At 43.0% G+C, this 18,417-nt stretch overlaps 3 protein-coding genes across 10 annotated transcripts in view; 2 read left to right on the forward strand and 1 right to left on the reverse strand.

Annotated features, from left to right (window-relative positions):
* Positions 1-4,044, reverse strand: part of USP40 (ubiquitin specific peptidase 40) — a 52,077-nt gene extending 48,033 nt beyond the window's left edge. The window contains exon 1 of the mRNA XM_068686198.1: positions 3,920-4,044. The gene's annotated coding sequence lies outside the window, so the exon portion shown is untranslated. The remainder of the gene's footprint in view (positions 1-3,919) is intronic.
* LOC137858456 (UDP-glucuronosyltransferase 1A1-like) overlaps positions 1-18,417 on the forward strand; it is a 33,518-nt gene that overhangs the window by 12,919 nt on the left and 2,182 nt on the right. For 2 of the 8 annotated variants that reach the window (XM_068686223.1, XM_068686225.1), the window contains exons 2-3: positions 17,569-17,700; positions 17,968-18,055. In XM_068686223.1, coding sequence (XP_068542324.1) covers positions 17,569-17,700; positions 17,968-18,055 — 220 coding nt within the window. Of the gene's footprint in view, positions 1-3,977; positions 4,839-5,223; positions 6,110-7,218; positions 8,095-9,368; positions 10,245-15,344; positions 16,202-17,568; positions 17,701-17,967; positions 18,056-18,417 lie in introns of those variants that run through there. The other 6 variants (XM_068686229.1, XM_068686222.1, XM_068686226.1 and 3 more) reach the window with 6 other exon arrangements.
* Positions 788-3,420, forward strand: LOC137858655 (UDP-glucuronosyltransferase 1A1-like). The gene is made up of 4 exons (XM_068686708.1): positions 788-1,655; positions 2,552-2,613; positions 2,955-3,198; positions 3,349-3,420. Exons 1-4 carry the CDS (start codon positions 792-794, stop codon positions 3,418-3,420), a joined length of 1,242 nt encoding a protein of 413 aa, XP_068542809.1. The 5' UTR covers positions 788-791.

An 18,417-nucleotide genomic window follows, 5' to 3' on the forward strand; every position in this document is an offset into this window, starting at 1 on the left:
TGAAGAAGTGTCATGCATGGCAGCACAGATTTTGTGGTTTGCCTTGGCTAATGCAAGTCTCTGCTGCAGCATTGGTTCTTGTAATACATTTGTACCTGGTGTTGCATCCGGACCCAGGACTTAGCTCTGTGTAAATCACAGAGCATTCTCCTTAGGATTTGCACAGATATTGTGTAGTATAGTGGCATCATTTTATAACTTATTTAAACATAAACCTGACTGACATTTCAGAGCAACTGTAAAATGCTTATAAGAAAGCAGCAAGCAAGGAAGAAAGAGGAGAAGAGGAAAAGAAATTAGAAAGAAAAAGCAAAGTGAAGCAAAGCAAAAGAGGGAAGAAAAGGAGAAAGAAAGAAAGAAAAAGGAAGGTAGAAAAGGAAAGCAAGCAAACAAACAAGGAAGGAAGGAAGAAAGGAAGGAAGGAAGAAAAAAAAGCATTTTAATATCAGCTACAGTTACTTCCATGTACCAGCATGATTCATAAGCATGGGATTTTGGTTTCACAAAGTCATGTTGTTTTTTTGTTCAATCTGACATGAAGCATCACAGAGAAACAATCAGAAAGGACCAGTCCCAAGGGATTCTCAGATACCCAGGCCAGTTGTGCCCAACAGGAGTCGATTATCACATTCCTTAAATGTTTCATCAGTACCATGAGTGGTTGCTAGTGACTGGTTTTGCTGGAAAAACCAGATCATTAAGAGGGAATGTGAGAATCTGGCAGGGGGCTCTGGGTCTACTTAAGATCTGTCAGGTAAGGGCAGAGGAACAGAATTTGGATTTCTAGAAACATGGCTCTTGTAAGTAATCACAGTTACTTAGCTTCTGCAGGGGTTTGGGTTTTCCTGTCTCTGTTTTGCTTGGGCAATGGTGGAAAGCTGTTGGTGGTGCCTATGGATGGGAGTCACTGGCTCAGCATGCGCTCAGTGCTGGTGGCCCTTAGTCAGAAAGAGCACGAAATTGTTGTCGTTGCACCAGAAGTCAACTTGAACGTGAAGGCATCTGAATACTACACTCTGAAAACATATCCAGTGCCTTTAACTAGGGAAGAACTAGGAGCAAGCATGCATTTGTTTGCAAATGATCTTTTTGAGAGAAGACCTTTTCTTCAAAGAATTACTGCACTTTATGAAAAAGTTCACGTCATCTCCGATCTCTACTTCTCCTCCTGTGCCAACTTACTGCACAATAAGGATCTGATGCAGGATCTTGAAGGGAGTAAATTTGATGCTGTTCTCACAGATCCTGTTGTACCATGTGGACAAATACTGGCTTTGCATCTCTCGATTCCATCTGTTTTCTTTTTACGAGGACTCCCCTGCAGTTTTGATTTGCAGGCTGCTCAGTGTCCAGACCCCCCTTCTTATGTCCCGAGAACATTTACAGACAACTCAGACCACATGACATTTATCCAGCGCGTGGAAAACTTAGTTCTCAAGGCGTCAGAATCCTTTCTTTGTAATTTTGCCTATTTGCCATTTGAACTGCTGGCCTCGGATTTTCTCCAAAGACAAGTAACAATGACAGATCTTTTAAGCCATGGATCCATTTGGCTTAAGAGAATGGATTTTGTTTTTGAATATCCTATGCCACTGATGCCCAACATAGTTTTTATTGGAGGTATAAATTGTGGAAAGAAAAAGACGTTACCTCAGGTCAGTGATTTCCCTGATAAAATATTTTAAGCTTTGAATGGAAAATGCTGTTTGCAATAATCACCTTACTATATGCTGTGTCTGTATGTACTTGTATACATGAGTATGTGGTATTTAGATTTGCAGTAAGGTGTATTGTAAAGAAAATATGTGAAAAACTGTGTTAATTTTAATTCTCTCCCACTATTGCAGGTACTCTAGTGGTATCTAAGCAGTTTTGCTTATATAATTGTTTGGGGGTTTTTTTGGACTAGGTGGAAAAAGTTGTGGTTTATCACTGCTGTCTTGCTAATGAGGCACACATCTAGGCAGGTCTGCTGCTCATCTTTGCTAGTTATTATTACCTCAAATTGTTTTACTGATTCTTTTCAAAACTTTTTTTTTTCAGTTAATACAACCATCCTTTCAGAATTTAGAAATAAAGTGTTATAAAGTGTCAATTGGCAGGTAACATTCTGATTGTTCTTTCAGTCTGGGGTTATGTTTGAAAAGCATGGATGCCTTGTGCAATTTTCTGCAAATCTGTTGGAGGGTTTTGCAGCTGCTAGCCAGCACCAAGCCATGTACAACAGCTTGCATTGCCTACTGAAAGGCTTCCCTAAAAAGAGTTTATCTAGAGCTGATCTAGATTGCTAAATGTCCATTTAAAAAAATAAATAAATAAAAATCTGGTATACTCTATCAATCTCAGTAGTAAATCATAGTATCATCTACAATATTTCTGTTTCATCATTTTTATAACCAGGGCTGATTGTCTATGCATGAAGGAAACAACTTTCCTTTCACAGCCCTAGGGTATGTTCTTCCCAGGCAGAACCAGAAAGGTATTCATGAGCTGCTAATCCAGCTTTAAGTATATCTGGCAAAAAACGTGGCCTAATCTTTACCCCTTCCAGCCCTACTTCATCCTTCCAAAGACAGACTTTTCAGAAAAATTGCCAACATGGGTTCACAAGGGGTAGGTCCTGTTTAACAAATTCCATTTCCTTTTATGATAAGATCACCCATCTAGTCGATCAAGGGAAGCCAATTGATGCAATCTTTTTGGATTTCAGTAAATCTTTTGATACAGTTTCCTGTAGGATCCTACTGGACAAAATGTCCAGCATTCAGCTAGATAAAATCATCATACGATGGGCGAACAATTAGCTGATGGGTTGGGCTCAAAGGGTTGTGGTAAATGGGATTACATCAGGCTGTCGGCCAGTCCCCCATGGCTCCATTTTAGGGCCAGTTCTTTTCAATGTTTTCATAAGCAATTTGGATGTGGGACTATAAGGTCTTTTGATGATGTTTAAGGTTTGATGGTAAATTTGCTGATGACAACAAACTTGGAGGAGCTGTTGACTCTGTTGAGGGTGGAAAGGCCTTGCAGAGACATCTGGATAGATTGGAGTGCTGGGCAATCATCAACAGCACAAAGTTTAACAAGAGCAAGTGCTGGGTCCTGGGACGGGGCAACCCTGGCTATACTTACAGACTGGATGAGACACTGGAGAGCAGCCCCACAGAGAGGAATCTGGGGGTTGTGGTTGACAGCAAGGTGAATATGAGCCAGCAGTGTGCCCTGGCAGCCAGCAGGGCCAACCGCACCCTGGGGTGCACCAAGCACGGCATCGCTAGTAGGTCGAGGGAAGTGATTGTCCCGCTCGGCTCTGTGTTGGTGTGGCCTCACCTCGAGTACTGTGTGCAGTACAAAAAGGATGTGAAACTGTCGGAGAGTGTCCAGAGGGCTACAAAGATGGTGAAGGGCCTAGAGGGTTAGACGTATGAAGAGTGGCTGAGGTCACTTGGTCTGTTCTGCCTGGAGAAGAGGAGGCTGAGGGGAGACCTCAGTGCGGCCTACAGCTTCCTCACGAGGGGAAGCAGTGGGGCAGGCGCCCATCTATTCTCTTTAGTGACCAGCGATAGGACCCAAGGGAATGGTGTCAAGATGCAACAGAACATGAATAGAACATGATTTGGATTGACAGGAACAGAGGAATTTTCTTATACAGAAAATTCCGTTTTAGAAAAATTGCTGATATGTTTATCATCGTTTTTTAGCAGATCTCTTGTTGAATGATCCCTTATTTCCTTAAATCCCAATGTTCATCCAAAACAAATGGGCGTGCGTCATCCTAGATAGCTGCAGCCCTGATAACTGCCTGAGAGGTTCGATGAACTTTAACACCTCTAATTTGTGTTTGCTGAACCAGTGATTATACATTTACCAAACAGTAAATAAGTCTAAAGATCATCAGGGAAAAGCACAGCACACTTACCTTAGAAGCGTGGAGGTGGTGGTACCCTGTGTGCAGCACGCACCGGGTTTCTGCAGGGATGGCCCCGGTGCCTGCTTCTTATCCACAAGTCGCAGTGACGCTGGTTCTGCTCCTGTCCGTGCTCGGTCTGGCTGCTGGTGGGAAACTGCTGGTGGTGCCCGTAGATGGGAGTCATTGGCTCAGCATGCGGGAAGTGTTGGACAGCCTGAAGGAGAAAGGGCATGAAGTAGTCGTCGTCGCACCAGAAGTGAATTTATACATAAAGCCATCAAAGAGTTTTGTCATGAAAACGTACCCAATCCCTTTCACGCAGGAAGAGCTGGATAGAGGTTTCCACGAATTTACACAGGATACATTGAAAGAAGGTTCCTTCCTGGAGAGATTTGTTAGAATTTATCAACAGTTTGAAAAAAACTCTGCCTTGTTGCTGTCTACCTGTGAACACTTACTGTACAACAAGGAACTTATGAGATATCTTGAGGAGTCTAAGTTTGATGCTGTCTTTACGGACCCTGTAATACCTTGCGGGCCGATAGTGGCTGAGCACCTTTCAGTCCCTTCTGTCTATTTTCTGCGAGGAATTCCATGTGGCTTAGATTTTGAAGCCACTCAGTGTCCCAATCCCCCTTCTTATGTCCCCAGGGTGTTTACAGAACACACAGACCATATGAACTTCCTCCAGCGTGTGAAGAATCTAGTCTTTGACGTCCCCAATCTTTTTCTCTGCAATTTTTTTTTACAACCATTCTCCAAACTGGCTTCTGAGTTCCTTCAGCGAGATATGACTGTGTTAGATCTCTTACGCAAGGCTTCCGTATGGCTTCTGAGATTAGACTTTGTGTTAGATTATCCAAGACCGTTGATGCCCAACATAGTTTTAATTGGCGGAGTGAATTGTGCTCACAAGGAGCTACCTCAGGTAGGTCGTGCTCTATTCTTAATTCTTATTCAGATTGACTTCTGTGTTCATGAGTGTAGTTTTGTATAGCAGAGGGATATTAAGTTCCCATTCAGGGAGAGTTAGGCAAAGCCTGGTGAAAGAAATGCTATTTCTGTCATTTCTTCCTTGCTTTCTTTCTTTGTGTGTGTGTGTGTTTGTATGTAGACAGCTACATCTTTTGGTGTCCCAGGTACGCTCTGGGACTGAACTCTAGTGCAGGTTATCTGGCCTTTTATCAAAACGATTATACATTTACCACACAGGAAACACCTCCAAGGATCAAAAGTTAAGGTGTGACACAGGTTGCTTAAAAGCGCGGAGCTGGTGCTGTTGCTTCAGTGCTGCCTGCAGACTTCTTTCTGGGCAGCACGCACCGGGTTCCTGCAGGGATGGCCCCGGTGCCTGCTTCTCACCTGCAAGTCACAGTGACGCTGGTTCTGCTCCTGTCCGTGCTCGGTCTGGCTGCTGGTGGGAAAGTGCTGGCACTGCCTGTAGGTGGGAGTCATTGGCTCAGCATGCGGGAAGCGTTGGAGGGTCTCAAGGCAAAAGGGCATGAAGTAGTCGTCGCTGCACCTGAAATCAATTTACACATAAAACCAACAGACAATTTTACTATGAAAATGTACCCAGTCCCTTTCACACAGGAAGAGATGGATAAGGACTTCCACGCATTTTTAAAGGGTGGGTTTGAAGAAGGATCCTTTCTGGAAAGGTTTGTTAGAACATACCAAAGGATGAAAAGACTCTCTGACTTTGCATTCATCAGCTGTGAACACTTACTATACAACAAGGAACTTATGAGATATCTTGAGGAGGCTAAGTTTGATGTTGTCTTTACGGACCCTGTAATACCTTGCGGGCCGATAGTGGCTGAGCACCTTTCAGTCCCTTCTGTCTATTTTCTGCGAGGAATTCCATGTGGCATAGATTTTGAAGCCACTCAGTGTCCCAATCCCCCTTCTTATGTCCCCAGGGTGTTTACAGAACACACAGACCATATGAGCTTCCTCCAGCGTGTGAAGAATCTAGTCTTTGATGTCCAAAATTTTTTCCTCTGTGATTTTATGTATAAGCCGTACTCCAAACTGGCTTCTGAGTTCCTTCAGCGAGATGTGGACGTGTTAGATCTCTTACGCAAGGCCTCCGTATGGCTTCTGAGATTAGACTTTGTGTTAGATTATCCAAGACCGTTGATGCCCAACATAATTTTAATTGGCGGAGTGAATTGTGCTCACAAGGAGCTACCTCAGGTAGGTCGTGCTCCATTCTTGCTTCTTGTTCTGACTGACGTCTGTGTTTGCAAGAGCATAGTTTTGCGTAGCAGATAGATATGATAGATATTAAGTTCCCATTCACGGAGAGTTAGGCAAAGCTTGGTGAAAAAAATGCTATTTCTGTCATTTCTTCCTTGCTTTCTGATTTATTTATTTATTTATTTATTTTTATTTTTTTTGGTGTGTGTGTGTGTAGTCAGCTACATCTTTTGGTGTCCCGTGTCCCAGGTATGCTCAACTGAGCGGCAGTAGGTGAAGTAAGTGATTTCCAAGGGATTTTCTTTTCCTGCACAAGAAATTACTCTTCTAGTTGGCTGAGGAGAGGCAACTTTGCTTTTGTGTATGCCAATCAAGTGCTGCTCCTTAGTGAAAGCTTCAGCTGGGGCTAGAAAGAAAATGTATCTCAGGTACCTTCACCTGTAAAACAATTGCTGGATTTATTACAGATGCCTTTTTCATCATGTATCTTCAGTTCGGTTTTGCAGGGTGTTGAGTAACTTGGTTCTCTCTTGTTCTCATAGTGAGTGATGGAAGAGCAAAGGCAAGTCTGCGGGTCTGTCAAAGCCTCACAGTCAGGTATACTCCATACAGCTTGGCACCTGCTTGGAGCAGGGTCTGGTATTTACTGAGAAATGCATATCAGGCTTCTCCCTGGGGTACCCCTGCTTCCTTTACACTTCCTCTGTCTTCTAGCACAGGTCTGTGGTGGGGTATTGAATGTACCACCCAAAGGTATTGTCAGTGTTTGAGGAAAGCCAAGATACTTCAGTCAGAGCGAGTCTATCAGAAGCACAGTCCTACCCAGAACCACACCTGCTGCCTTCCGTGATCAGACTATGCTGTTCCTCCAGTAGTAAATGTTTCAGCTTATCTGCTGCATCCACCACATTTGCACCCGCCCGTGTACATTTCTGAACTCTAGTGTGGGTTATCTGGCCTTTTATGAAATCAAGGATTATACATTTACCAAGCAGTAAATGTTTTTACGGATCAAAAGTTACGGTGTAGCACAAATCGCTTAAAAGCGCGGAGCTGGTGCTGTTGCTTCAGTGCTGCCTGCAGACTTCTTTCTGGGCAGCACACACCGGGTTTCTGCAGGGATGGCCCCGGTGCCTGCTTCTCATCCACAAGTCGCAGTGACGCTGGTTCTGCTCCTGTCCGTGCTCGGTCTGGCTGCTGGTGGGAAACTGCTGGTGGTGCCCATAGATGGGAGTCATTGGCTCAGTATGCGGGAAGTGTTGGATGGTCTCAGTGAGAAAGGGCACGAAATAGTCGTCGTTGCACCAGAAGTGAATTTACACATAAAGCCAGCAAAGAATTTTGTTCTGAAAATGTACCCAGTCCCTTTCACGCAGGAAGAGCTGGATGAGAATTTCCATGCCTTTTCACAGGAAGCATTTCAAGGAGGATCCTTTCTGGAAAGATTTGTTAGAATATTTCAACGATCTAAAAAAACCTCTGCCCTGTTCCTGGCTACCTGTGAACACTTACTGTACAACAAAGAACTTATCAAATATCTTGAGGACAGTAAGTTTGACGCTCTCTTTACAGATCCAATGCTTCCCTGTGGGCAGATACTGGCCGAGCATCTTTCAGTCCCTTCTGTGTTTCTTTTACAGCAAATACCATGTAGCTTGGAATTTGAAGCCACTCAGTGTCCTAGACCACATTCTTATGTCCCTAGGCTGTTCAGTGCCAATACAGACCGCATGAACTTCCTCCAGCGCGTGAAGAACGTATTATTTGACATTCCAAATAACCTCCTCTGCTATTTTATGTTTCAACCGTACTCTAAACTGGCTTCTGAGTTCCTTCAGCGGGATGTGACCGTGTTAGATCTCTTACGCAATGCATCTATTTGGCTTATGCGATTCGACTTTGTATTCCATTATCCCAGGCCACTGATGCCAAACATGGTCATTATTGGAGGAATAACATGCACTCACAGGAAGCTAACTCAGGTGGGTCATGCCCTATTTTTTGTTGTTCTCATAAGCTGCTGTTCTCATTAGAGAACGATGTATCACAGAGGTTGTTAGAAAGGTCTCTTTTACTGCCTGAACATCTTCAATCTGCTTGTCATTTACCGAGAAGCGCCAGTACTTGATTCAGTGAAGACACTTGTATATCACGGTATAAAATGGTGTTTTGAACAGGCAGAGCTCTTCTGACATCCGCATAGAGTTGTGGGGGGTCTGAATCTATCCATTTCACTCAAAACCACCTTCAAAATATGTGCCACCAACTGAAGAATTCAACTTCTTGCTAGATCTATGTGAAAGAAAAAAAACTTTCTTGTTTTATTAGGCACACCAACTTGCCTTGGTGTTGCTGTATGATTGTAATATAAATGCTCTTAATTTCTTGACAACAGCAACTGTTGTTTATCTGTGCATCGCTCAGCATGTTTTGTCTGAGAGGCTGCCACTTTCCTCCCTAATCTCAAATCACTGCAGGGCTGATTCTCTCCCACGCCTCTCACCCCACACAGGGAGCTGCTGATGGTGCTGCTGGATAGGCGTCAGTGGCTCTGTGTGATTGCAAATGATTGTAGGCGGGGGAAGCGTGAAATAGTTGACTCTGCAGGTGCAAGAGCACATCTCCCAACAAATGTCAAGGAGGAAAGAAAGGAGATGGACCCAGCACTGATCCCAAAGGAAGACATCGATGGACATGTCCTATGGAGGATCTCAGAGGAGAAATCATTCTAGAAGAAGTCGTAAAAGGCCTAAGTGAGAAAAGCCCTGTCCTCCAGTTCTCCCAGTCTGATGTATAACAAAAGAGCATGTAGTATGCACCAGCACCAAGGAATACTAATTATTCTTTGGTCTAGTACTTCAGGCTGTCACACATCTTGCAAGGAAACTTAATCAAAATTCTCCTTCAGCTGTGTCTTTGCAGGGACTGCTAGTACTGCCCTGATGTTTAGGGTATGAGAAGCACAGCCCCACCCAGAACCACCCCTGCCTCCTTCCAGGGTCACACTTTATGGTTCATTTTCTAGAAACAGATACTGATTCTCTGGTGTATTCACTACATGTGCCACATTCCTATGGAGTTGGCTGAACTTAGTACTTGTTATCCAGCCTTTTATGAAATCAAGGATTATACATTTACCATACAGCAAATACCTCTGAAGATCAAAAGTTACGGTGTAGCACAAATCGCTTAAAAGCGCGGAGCTGGTGCTGGTGCTTCAGTGCTGCCTGCAGACTTCTTTCTGGGCAGCACGCACCGGGTTCCTGCAGGGATGGCCCCGGTGCCTGCTTCTCATCCACAAGTCGCAGTGACGCTGGTTCTGCTCCTGTCCGTGCTTGGTCTGGCTGCTGGTGGGAAACTGCTGGTGGTGCCCGTAGATGGGAGTCACTGGCTCAGCATGCGGGAAGTGTTGGAGGGTCTCAAGGCGAAAGGGCATGAAGTAGTCGTCGTTGCACCAGAAGTCAGTTTATACATAAAGCCATCAAAGAGTTTTGTCATGAAAATGTACCCAGTCCCTTTCACGCAGGAAGAGATGGATACCACTTTCCAGAGAACTGGACAGCAAGTATTTGAAGAAGGAACCTTCCTGGAAAGAATTGTTAAAACGTATGAGGGTGTGAAAAATACTTCTGCCATATTCCTGTCTACCTGTGAACACTTACTGTACAACAAAGAGCTTATCAGATATCTTGAGGAGTCTAAGTTTGATGCTGTCTTTACAGATCCAATACTACCCTGTGGGCAGATACTGGCCGAGCATCTTTCAGTCCCTTCTGTGTTTTATTTGCAGCAAATACCGTGTGGCTTGGAATTTGAAGCCACTCAGTGTCCCAATCCCCCTTCTTATGTCCCCAGGGTATTTACAGACAACACAGACCGCATGAACTTTCTTCAGCGCGTGAAGAATGTAATCTTTGACATCCCCAATTTTTTTCTCTGTGATGTTGTTTTTCAACCATACTCCAAACTGGCTTCTGAGTTCCTTCAGCGTGATGTGACTGTGCCAGATCTCTTACGCAAGGCTTCCATTTGGCTTGTAAAATTAGACTTTGTTTTACACTATCCAAGACCACTGATGCCCAACATGATTTTGGTTGGTGGAGTAAATTGTGCTCACAGGAAGTTAACTCAGGTGGGTCATCCTCTGTTTTCTTCTTGTCATTCTTGCAGGATTTTATGCACACTGAGAGGTTGCAACACAGGGTTTGTTAGAAAGTCTCTTTAAGTGGGTGATAACAAAAGCATTTCAAGCTGCTTTTCCTTTACCAAGAGGTGCCAGCACTTCTTGCAATGAAGACATCTGAATATCTCAGTGTAAAAATGAAGGAAGTGTTGTAAATTAAATTAGCTCTGGGAAACTCCTCAGTACTCACGTGCCCTCTGCTCCAAGCCAGCTTTGACTCTAGAGCAGGTTTCTCATGGTCTCTTCACTCAGGGCTGCTGTTGTGGTGTTTGCCATTTATAAGCATCTTCTGCATGAGAAAATTTTGTTTAAGGTGACCTTTGCTTAGCCTATGGCTTGTCTTGTCATTGCTGATTTCCTCTCTATCTCTCCTTCTTCTTTAAAAAAAGATTCTCGATGTTTTGAGTTGTAATTAACTCAGAAAATACTGGAGCACGAAGGACGTTTGCAGACCTCATCCAACAAGAAGGACTGAATAAGCAGGAGTCAAAGCATGTCCACTTAGTTCAGGTTGCTCCATTCTGTGTACTCAATGTGTACTCAATTATATTCTGTGGTTCACAGACCAACACTGTACCTTACATTTTTAGAAACAAGTTCCTATTAAGTAAGTTTTGGAGATATCGAGTTTTACAAATTGTTGAAATAGGGTTTAACTTTAAGAAAAAGTTGAACCTCACACAGTAAAAACGAAGCATTTTAAAGAGTATTCAAAATAGGCACTCAATCTAGAAAGGCAGGGATAAAATAAACTGTATAGTCAAACCTGTAAAAAGGGTTATGACAGAGGATCTATAACAGTGGCCTATAAAATCCTGGAAAGCGTAAAGAAGGTGAAAGGGGAACTGATATGCATCATTTCTCCCAGTACTTGACCTATGACTAGCAGTGAAATGAGGAGACAGCAAGTTTAAAGCAAACAAAAGGAAGTACGTTTGACTTCATGTACCGAAAAAACCTGGCTCACCACCAACAGTTTTCTTCTGTAGACAAATACTCTGAATGAATTTAAAAAAGGATTTTGGTGGTTAATAAGAGGTACATTGTGACTGCCAGGATTTGTAGAATTGCAAATAGATAACCATTGATTCTTACAGCTGGGGATATTTACAGTGTACAACCTTGGCACTCAACTCTGTACTTTAGCTTTACTTTCTCCTGATAAATATCTCTCTCTCTTTTTTTTTTTTTTTTTTTTTTTTTGCCTTTGGAAGGGCTGAATTTACAGTTCCACTAGGGGACTTCAGTCTCTGGACTCATGTAGACATGGATCAGTTGTAGGTGTTAGCGTGTTTCTTAAAATCCCGTGACACAACTTTTGAAATCTTATGAACATGCTTATTTTTTAAAATTTTTTTTTGGTTGTTTTGAATCTCTTCAGCGTTGTTTTATGGCATTATATATTAGTGTTACACAGACAGATACATGTTTGGCTGAAATGTTAGCAGAGCTTAAAGACTATGTGGAAGGGACTATACATCAAATACGAGATTTGAGGGCCCCTTCTATGTTAGCATAGGTTAGTGGTAACAGGATACCTGCAACTCTGGGGTAACTATCTGGTTGTATACTGCTACCTTGTGGTATATGTAAGCTGCATCTTCTTGTCACAGTGAGATCTCTTCCTCTTTATCACTGAAATGTGATAAAATTGCAGAGAGGTGCTGTAGAACAGGGTGAGGAAATAGTGTTTCCCAAAACTGTTCTCTCAGTTTCCTGGCTGTGCCTTAGAAATGTTATTGTTGTACTCAATAGACCTCTAGAGGATTTTTCTTCTACTCTAGTTTGTCTCATAACTTTTGTAAGTTTGCAAACTTTTGGCATCCACCTTTTCCCTTTGCATGACTTAAGGGTAGATGAGACCTGCTCGGTCAGTCCCTTCTTTCAAGCACAGACTGCAGTTACCCACTCTCCTAGGTTTATCTTGGAAGTTTTAATGTGCTTTTGCATCTTCTCCCTATCTGCAGGCAGTGCTTTGTTTACAGGCACCTTTGTTTACATTCACCCACCTGTCCATTGGGTATCCACTTGGTATCCCTTGCATCAGTTGCTGCAGCTTCAGTCCAGGTTCTCAAGAGTAATAAGGGACCAAAATCCTACTCACATCGACCTGATCTGGATATCGAAAAAAAAAGTCATTGGAGTGGGACTATCCTCAACATCAGATCAAGGAATCTGTGGTGTTATACAGGCAAGCTTACTAAACACTAGAGATAAAAAGCATTGGAGCATTTTTTCCAAATGCTCAGTCTGAATCTCTCGTGCTCATGCTCTCACGTACCACTGCTACCCAGAAAAACTTGACTCCATCATCATCGTTCTCTCTGTAAAGTAGTTGTAGGCTACTGTAGTGTACAGGGAACAGGACTTCCAATATAGGTATTTTTGTTTTGCATTAAAAATCTTAGCACAGCACATGCAGAAGCAGCTCGGAAACTCTGTCCTCCCCTTTTTCTGGTGACCACAGCATTCTGGCCCACATCCTACTGGCTCATACCACAGCCCAGCCTTACTAGCTCCTTTTGAAAAGTTGCTACTAAGAGCTTTCAACACAATTTGGCCAGAACCTCTCACCTACAAACTCTAATGCCCCCTCTTGGCCAAGGACTGTGTTTTCTGATGCATCAGTACTCTCAAAAAGCAGTTTCACCTCAAACCACTCACCCAGGAACTCTTGTGGCACCTCTTGAGCAAGGACTCCGTATTCTGCTTCGTCATTGTTTATATAAAAAAGCTTTTGGTTAATATGTTACTCAAACTTTGGTGACACCACTGCTTAGCGTGCTAGCTCCCGCTTCACGCTGAGGACAGTGTGAACTCCGGGCACCTCTCCTAGCAAAGGTGCAGGAGGGAAAGTCAGGGCTTTGGGACTTCCATATCAGCAGTGCAATACTGCCGAATGATACGCTTCTTTTAAGGTAAGCTCTCTGGAGAAATTCAGCGGCCATGAAAACTGGGCGGTCTTGAATCTGGCACAGGACAGTAAGTCACTTCAAACTGCCCTGACCTACGAAAATCCCTCTACAAACAGCTGCTACCTCCCGTAATCAAAGACCCTGGTGAACTATGCTAAATCATTTAAGATAACTTAAGTACATGAAAATGCTTCTTGCCTGACATCCTTTGATAGCACTCGTATCAATGCTTTTATCACAATGTAAAAATGTAATCTTTGAACTCCAACAACCTGTTTTAGCAATCCTTTTGTAGACAAAAAGATTAAAGATCAAGGTATAAATGAGGTACAACTATTTTTTGCTTTCATATACTGATTGGGATAAGTAGGAAGGAATTCTCTTCCTGCCAGCAGCCCCGCAGCAGTTATGTAAAGGTACCAGATATATGCTAGGCTTGTTCTCTTTCTTTCTGGAGCTTGGCAGCTTGGTCATGCCTCAGGATGGTAGTCAATGTCTTTTTCTTATGTGCCAAGGACTTTCACATCCAGTTCAGATCACATCACATTTACAGAATGTGTGAAAAACCTCCTGGTTAGGTTTTCAGATCATTTAGTTTGCTATCTGTTTTATTTAAAACAAGAGAACTTATAACCCGAATGGATACTTTGCTAGAGAATCCCAGTACTATTATTTCTCTGTGAAGAAACTCGAAAGCTATGACTGTGTTTGAGTATCCATGGCCAATAATCCAAAAATATGGTCTATATTGGAAGCATCAACTGCAAGCAGAATAAACCATTACCAGAGGTTTGTCATTGTTTAAGTTGAGAGTATTGCAGCATTTATTAGCAATAATTTAAGATTTGCTTTTTTTAGGTGCTTTCTATATTCGTTCTACATTTATGCTTGAGGCGATACATGATTGACTACCAGGATGGCATGATTCAGAAGCAGGAATCTCAGGCTCTGATAGATGGCCATCAGAACCTAGCTTTGTTGCATGGCAAGCACACAAAGGGTTTCTGTCAGGGAAAGCTTAGGGGGAGTTGTGTAAGGTACATAGCAGCATGGGTATGGCTTAGCTTGGCCTAAGCATATTGCCATAAAATTAAACACAGCATGCATACCTTGAGTGTCTAGATAAATGACAACATAATTCTATGTCAGAAGATTTAATATCCGTAATGGAAGAGGAATATTGATTAACTGCAGGAGACTTGATAGGACAAAGAGTGGAAAGGCAGAACTAATTCTGTGGTAAACCCAGGCACATATGGTGTGCCATAGAGATTGATAATGTGGCTGAACACCCCAAAACCTAGCAGGGCAGGCAACCAAACTCAGGAAAGGGAGCTCTCCTGACTCTGAGTTTGTAAGAAGCAGAGTAAGACAGTGTATAAGAGGATGATTTGAAAAAGAAGCCTTCAGGTTTGTAACTATCTACCCTCTCTCCCTGACTTGTCTAAATCTCCCTAGTGGGCTGCGTAAATAGTGCAGACATCAGTCATTTATTTTGTGTTTCAGACCACAGCGGTGTTGCAACTGCAGAAGTGATGCAAACCTGGCAATTACATTTACTACCATAGACCCAGGGCTTTCACTTTGATAACTGCTACTATATACAAACAAATCTGAAGGTAAACCTTATCAGCCCCCTGGCTATCACATCTCTATCAATCATTACTTCTTGTTTAGGCTGCCTCGATGGCACAAAATATTCCAAAGGTCAGACATCTGAACGGACTCAAGGCTGGGAGTTGATAATTCACTGGATATCAGCCCCTGGATAGTGACAGTGACTGCCTGGCTAGTGCTGCCTCCCATTCATGACTGTGTCGTTCAGCTTTTCAGTGCAATGCATCGCCTGTTGCTGGGCGTCTCTCCCTCAACCATCTGAATGCTCTGATGTTCATTCAAACATTCAACTTTACCCCGCGGTACCCGTTTGCCTAAAGCCTTCACTGTGTGCACAGATAAATGCAACCTTTACCCAAAGTTAAAGATTACCCTAATTTCTGCTAGCGTTCAGCCCACTGGGAATTAAACATTTACCTTCATAAAATTTGAAGAGCAAAGTACCCCACAAGCCATTATTTGTCCCTCGCCATAGTTCTGCATCCACTTAAAACCTTGCTGGCTTTCCGCAGTGCAAGGAAAATGGCCTTTGTGAATCTGGGATTTAATTTTCTTACCTCCTGGGCTGTGTTTTTCCTGCTCCCGTGGAATTTTTGTGAAGGTGGAAAGCTTTTGGTTGTACCCATCGATGGCAGTCACTGGCTCAGCACACGCCCGATTGTGGAGCGGCTCAGGCAGAGAGGACATGAAATAGTGGTTGTTGCGCCAGAGATAAACCTGCGGATAGATTCATCAGTGCACTATACCATGAAAACATACTCCGTGCCTTACACCAGGGAGTACGTGGAGGCAGAATTTAAAAAGCTAGGCTATAGGAGTTTCACACCTCAACCCTTCTTGGAAAAATTCTCCAAAGTGGCAAATATCACAAAAATGTTTTTTGATTCCTGCAAAATGCTTCTTTCTGATAAAGAGATGATCAAATACCTTGAAGAAAGCACATATGATGCTGTTCTTATGGATCCTTTTTTCCCATGTGGACAGATTCTGGCTGAACATCTCTCCATACCTTCCGTGTACCTCGTGCGGGGACTGCCGTGCAGCCTGGACTTCCACGCTACCCTCTGCCCAAATCCTCCTTCTTACATTCCTAGGTTCTTCACACACTACACTGATCGCATGGGCTTCCTCCAGCGTGTGGTCAATGTCATCATTAGCTTGAGCAATTCCCTAACCTGTAGTCTTTTTTATTCACCGTACGATATTTTGATCAAAGAATTCCTTCAGAAAGAGGCAACACTGCTAGAAATTTTAAGCCACGCATCTATTTGGCTCATGAAATATGACTTTGTGTTTGAGTATCCCAGGCCTGTCATGCCTAACATGGTCTTGATTGGAGGCATAAGCTGTACTCAGGAAAAACCATTATCAAAGGTTAGTTAATTCTTTTTCTCCGTTTGTCTATGACTGCACTGCTTCCTCGCACCGTTAGATGGGGCTCCTATCAGGGACAAACAGCAACAGGCGAGCAAGCTGGAGGTGGCTGAGGAAAGCTCTTGGCACCAATTCATCCCTTGTAAAGTGAGGAGTAAATCTCTTTGTGGAAGACCCTTAAGATGCCCAGACAAATATCCATGAAAAGCTGGGCTGCTTCTTTCTTTCCTAGGGAGGATTTTGCAGTGCCCAGATGTCCGTGAATCCACGCAGAGCTGAGCCCTAAGTTCCCAGCCAGTTATCTGTGATGACTTAATGGAAAATCTGTTTTCAGAGAGAGCTGGTATGACAGAACCAAGTCTGAATTACTTTCCACCTTGTTTGCCTTGAGGAGAGCATCAGGTCAGCCGCTCAGCGTGCTGGTATCAGCAAGCTTTCAGAGGTTCCTTCCGTTTGGGATTCAGCCTATAGCAAAGGGTCAGCCACAAAAATACAGAAGAGAGCAAAACCTCAGGGAGTCAGTCTCAGTTATCCCTTCAGAGATTACATTTCAATCGCTAGACTCAGTTCATTTTATTCCACTTGTTTAACTCTGATGCTCGCAGCAATTCCCTCCGGTTTCATCTTTCCTTCCCTGGCTTTACCGAATATTTTTCTATGGCACAGGAATTTCACTCCAGCCTTCAGCTGTCTTTGTATCAAAATCCTTTTGCTCTTGGATTCCAGTGACAGATCTTCTAGTCCCTCTTTTATTTAAATCAAACAGAAAAAACAGATAATAAAATTGGTAGTGGTTCAATACTATCATAGTCAAAATAGACCAAAATTCCAGATATAATAAGTTAAAGCTATGTACTTTCAGAACACTTAAAAATCCTAATTCTCTCTTGCAGCTGCATGGTCTGAAAAGAAGAACATCGACTCTGAATCCAGCTCATCTGACCTTCAATAAATGTGAAAATAAAACACAACTTAGAGATTGGTTGGCAGGAATAGTATGATAATGAATTGATCTGCTGAATTGGTACACCATCTTCTTAATTTCACAGAAACTGATGTCTTTGAGCAGGCAGACTTTGCTAAACAGCTGTTTTATTTTTATTTTTTTTTCCTCATGTCCATTCTGAACCTTGCTTTGGTTTCCAAATCTGCAAACACTCATACTCCTACATACCTTCACCCAACAGCCTGCGCCCTTTTTTTCCCCCAGGCCTCATTTTCTAAATAACAAATTTTCCTGGTCCTAGTTTTCACTATGTTGACTATTCATTTTGTTGCCTTTCTAGATGCTTTTGTGGAAACCTGACAAAAATTACTGCATGTGACACAGTAAGGATTTTGACTAAGGATGTGCTTTGTGTTGGCAGGAATTCGAAGCCATCGTCAATGCTTCTGGAGAGCATGGCATCGTTGTCTTCTCACTGGGCTCCATGGTCTCTGACATTCCTATGAAGAAAGCCAGAGAAATTGCAGATGCTTTGGGATCAGTCCCTCAGACGGTACAGTTACCCTCTCCTGCTTCCAGCACAGCAATCCAACACTGTACTCAAATGTAGTGTAAGATAACCTTTGGCTGTCGGGGTGCTCAGTCCTTCCTTACTCCTGCTCCTTGACACCAGAAGAAATCATCCCTGCTGCTCTGCACTGCTGTCAATAAAAGAGGTTTTGTGCATCACAAACGCCTTCAGCTGTGCTTTTCAAACCAGCTGAGGAGCATTAAGAGGCTCTTTGCTGAGAATTGACATTGTGTTTCCTTTCCTTCACAGGTTTTGTGGCGATACACAGGAAAGGTGCCCTCCAACCTGCCGCAGAATGTAAAGCTTGTCAAATGGCTGCCACAGAACGATCTTCTAGGTAGGTCTGAGATGCTTTGGGTTATGCCAGCTCGTTTCTTTTAATCTGATAATGTAGGTGCAGGGCCTCGTTACCATCATCTGTGTTGACTCTTTGTATCACTGTGGGTCACAGGACTTCCCAACAGACTTGGCTGTTTGAACCACAGCTTGTCATTTAGAAACACATCTGATTGCAATTTCAAGATTGCAAAATTATGAAAGAACACTGTTTGGAAAGGTTTTCCAACACTTGATTATCTTACTGTTGAAGATGGGGGGCATTAAGTTTGCCCATAAGTAATGATGCATGTGACTGTCTTGATGTACACCCATCAATGCCATGTTTGTGTAAGTTTTTCCTCAGGGATGTGTTACCATGAC

This window comes from Anas acuta, chromosome 6 (assembly GCF_963932015.1).
Source record: "Anas acuta chromosome 6, bAnaAcu1.1, whole genome shotgun sequence".
In the NCBI taxonomy this organism is placed as follows: domain Eukaryota; kingdom Metazoa; phylum Chordata; class Aves; order Anseriformes; family Anatidae; genus Anas; species Anas acuta.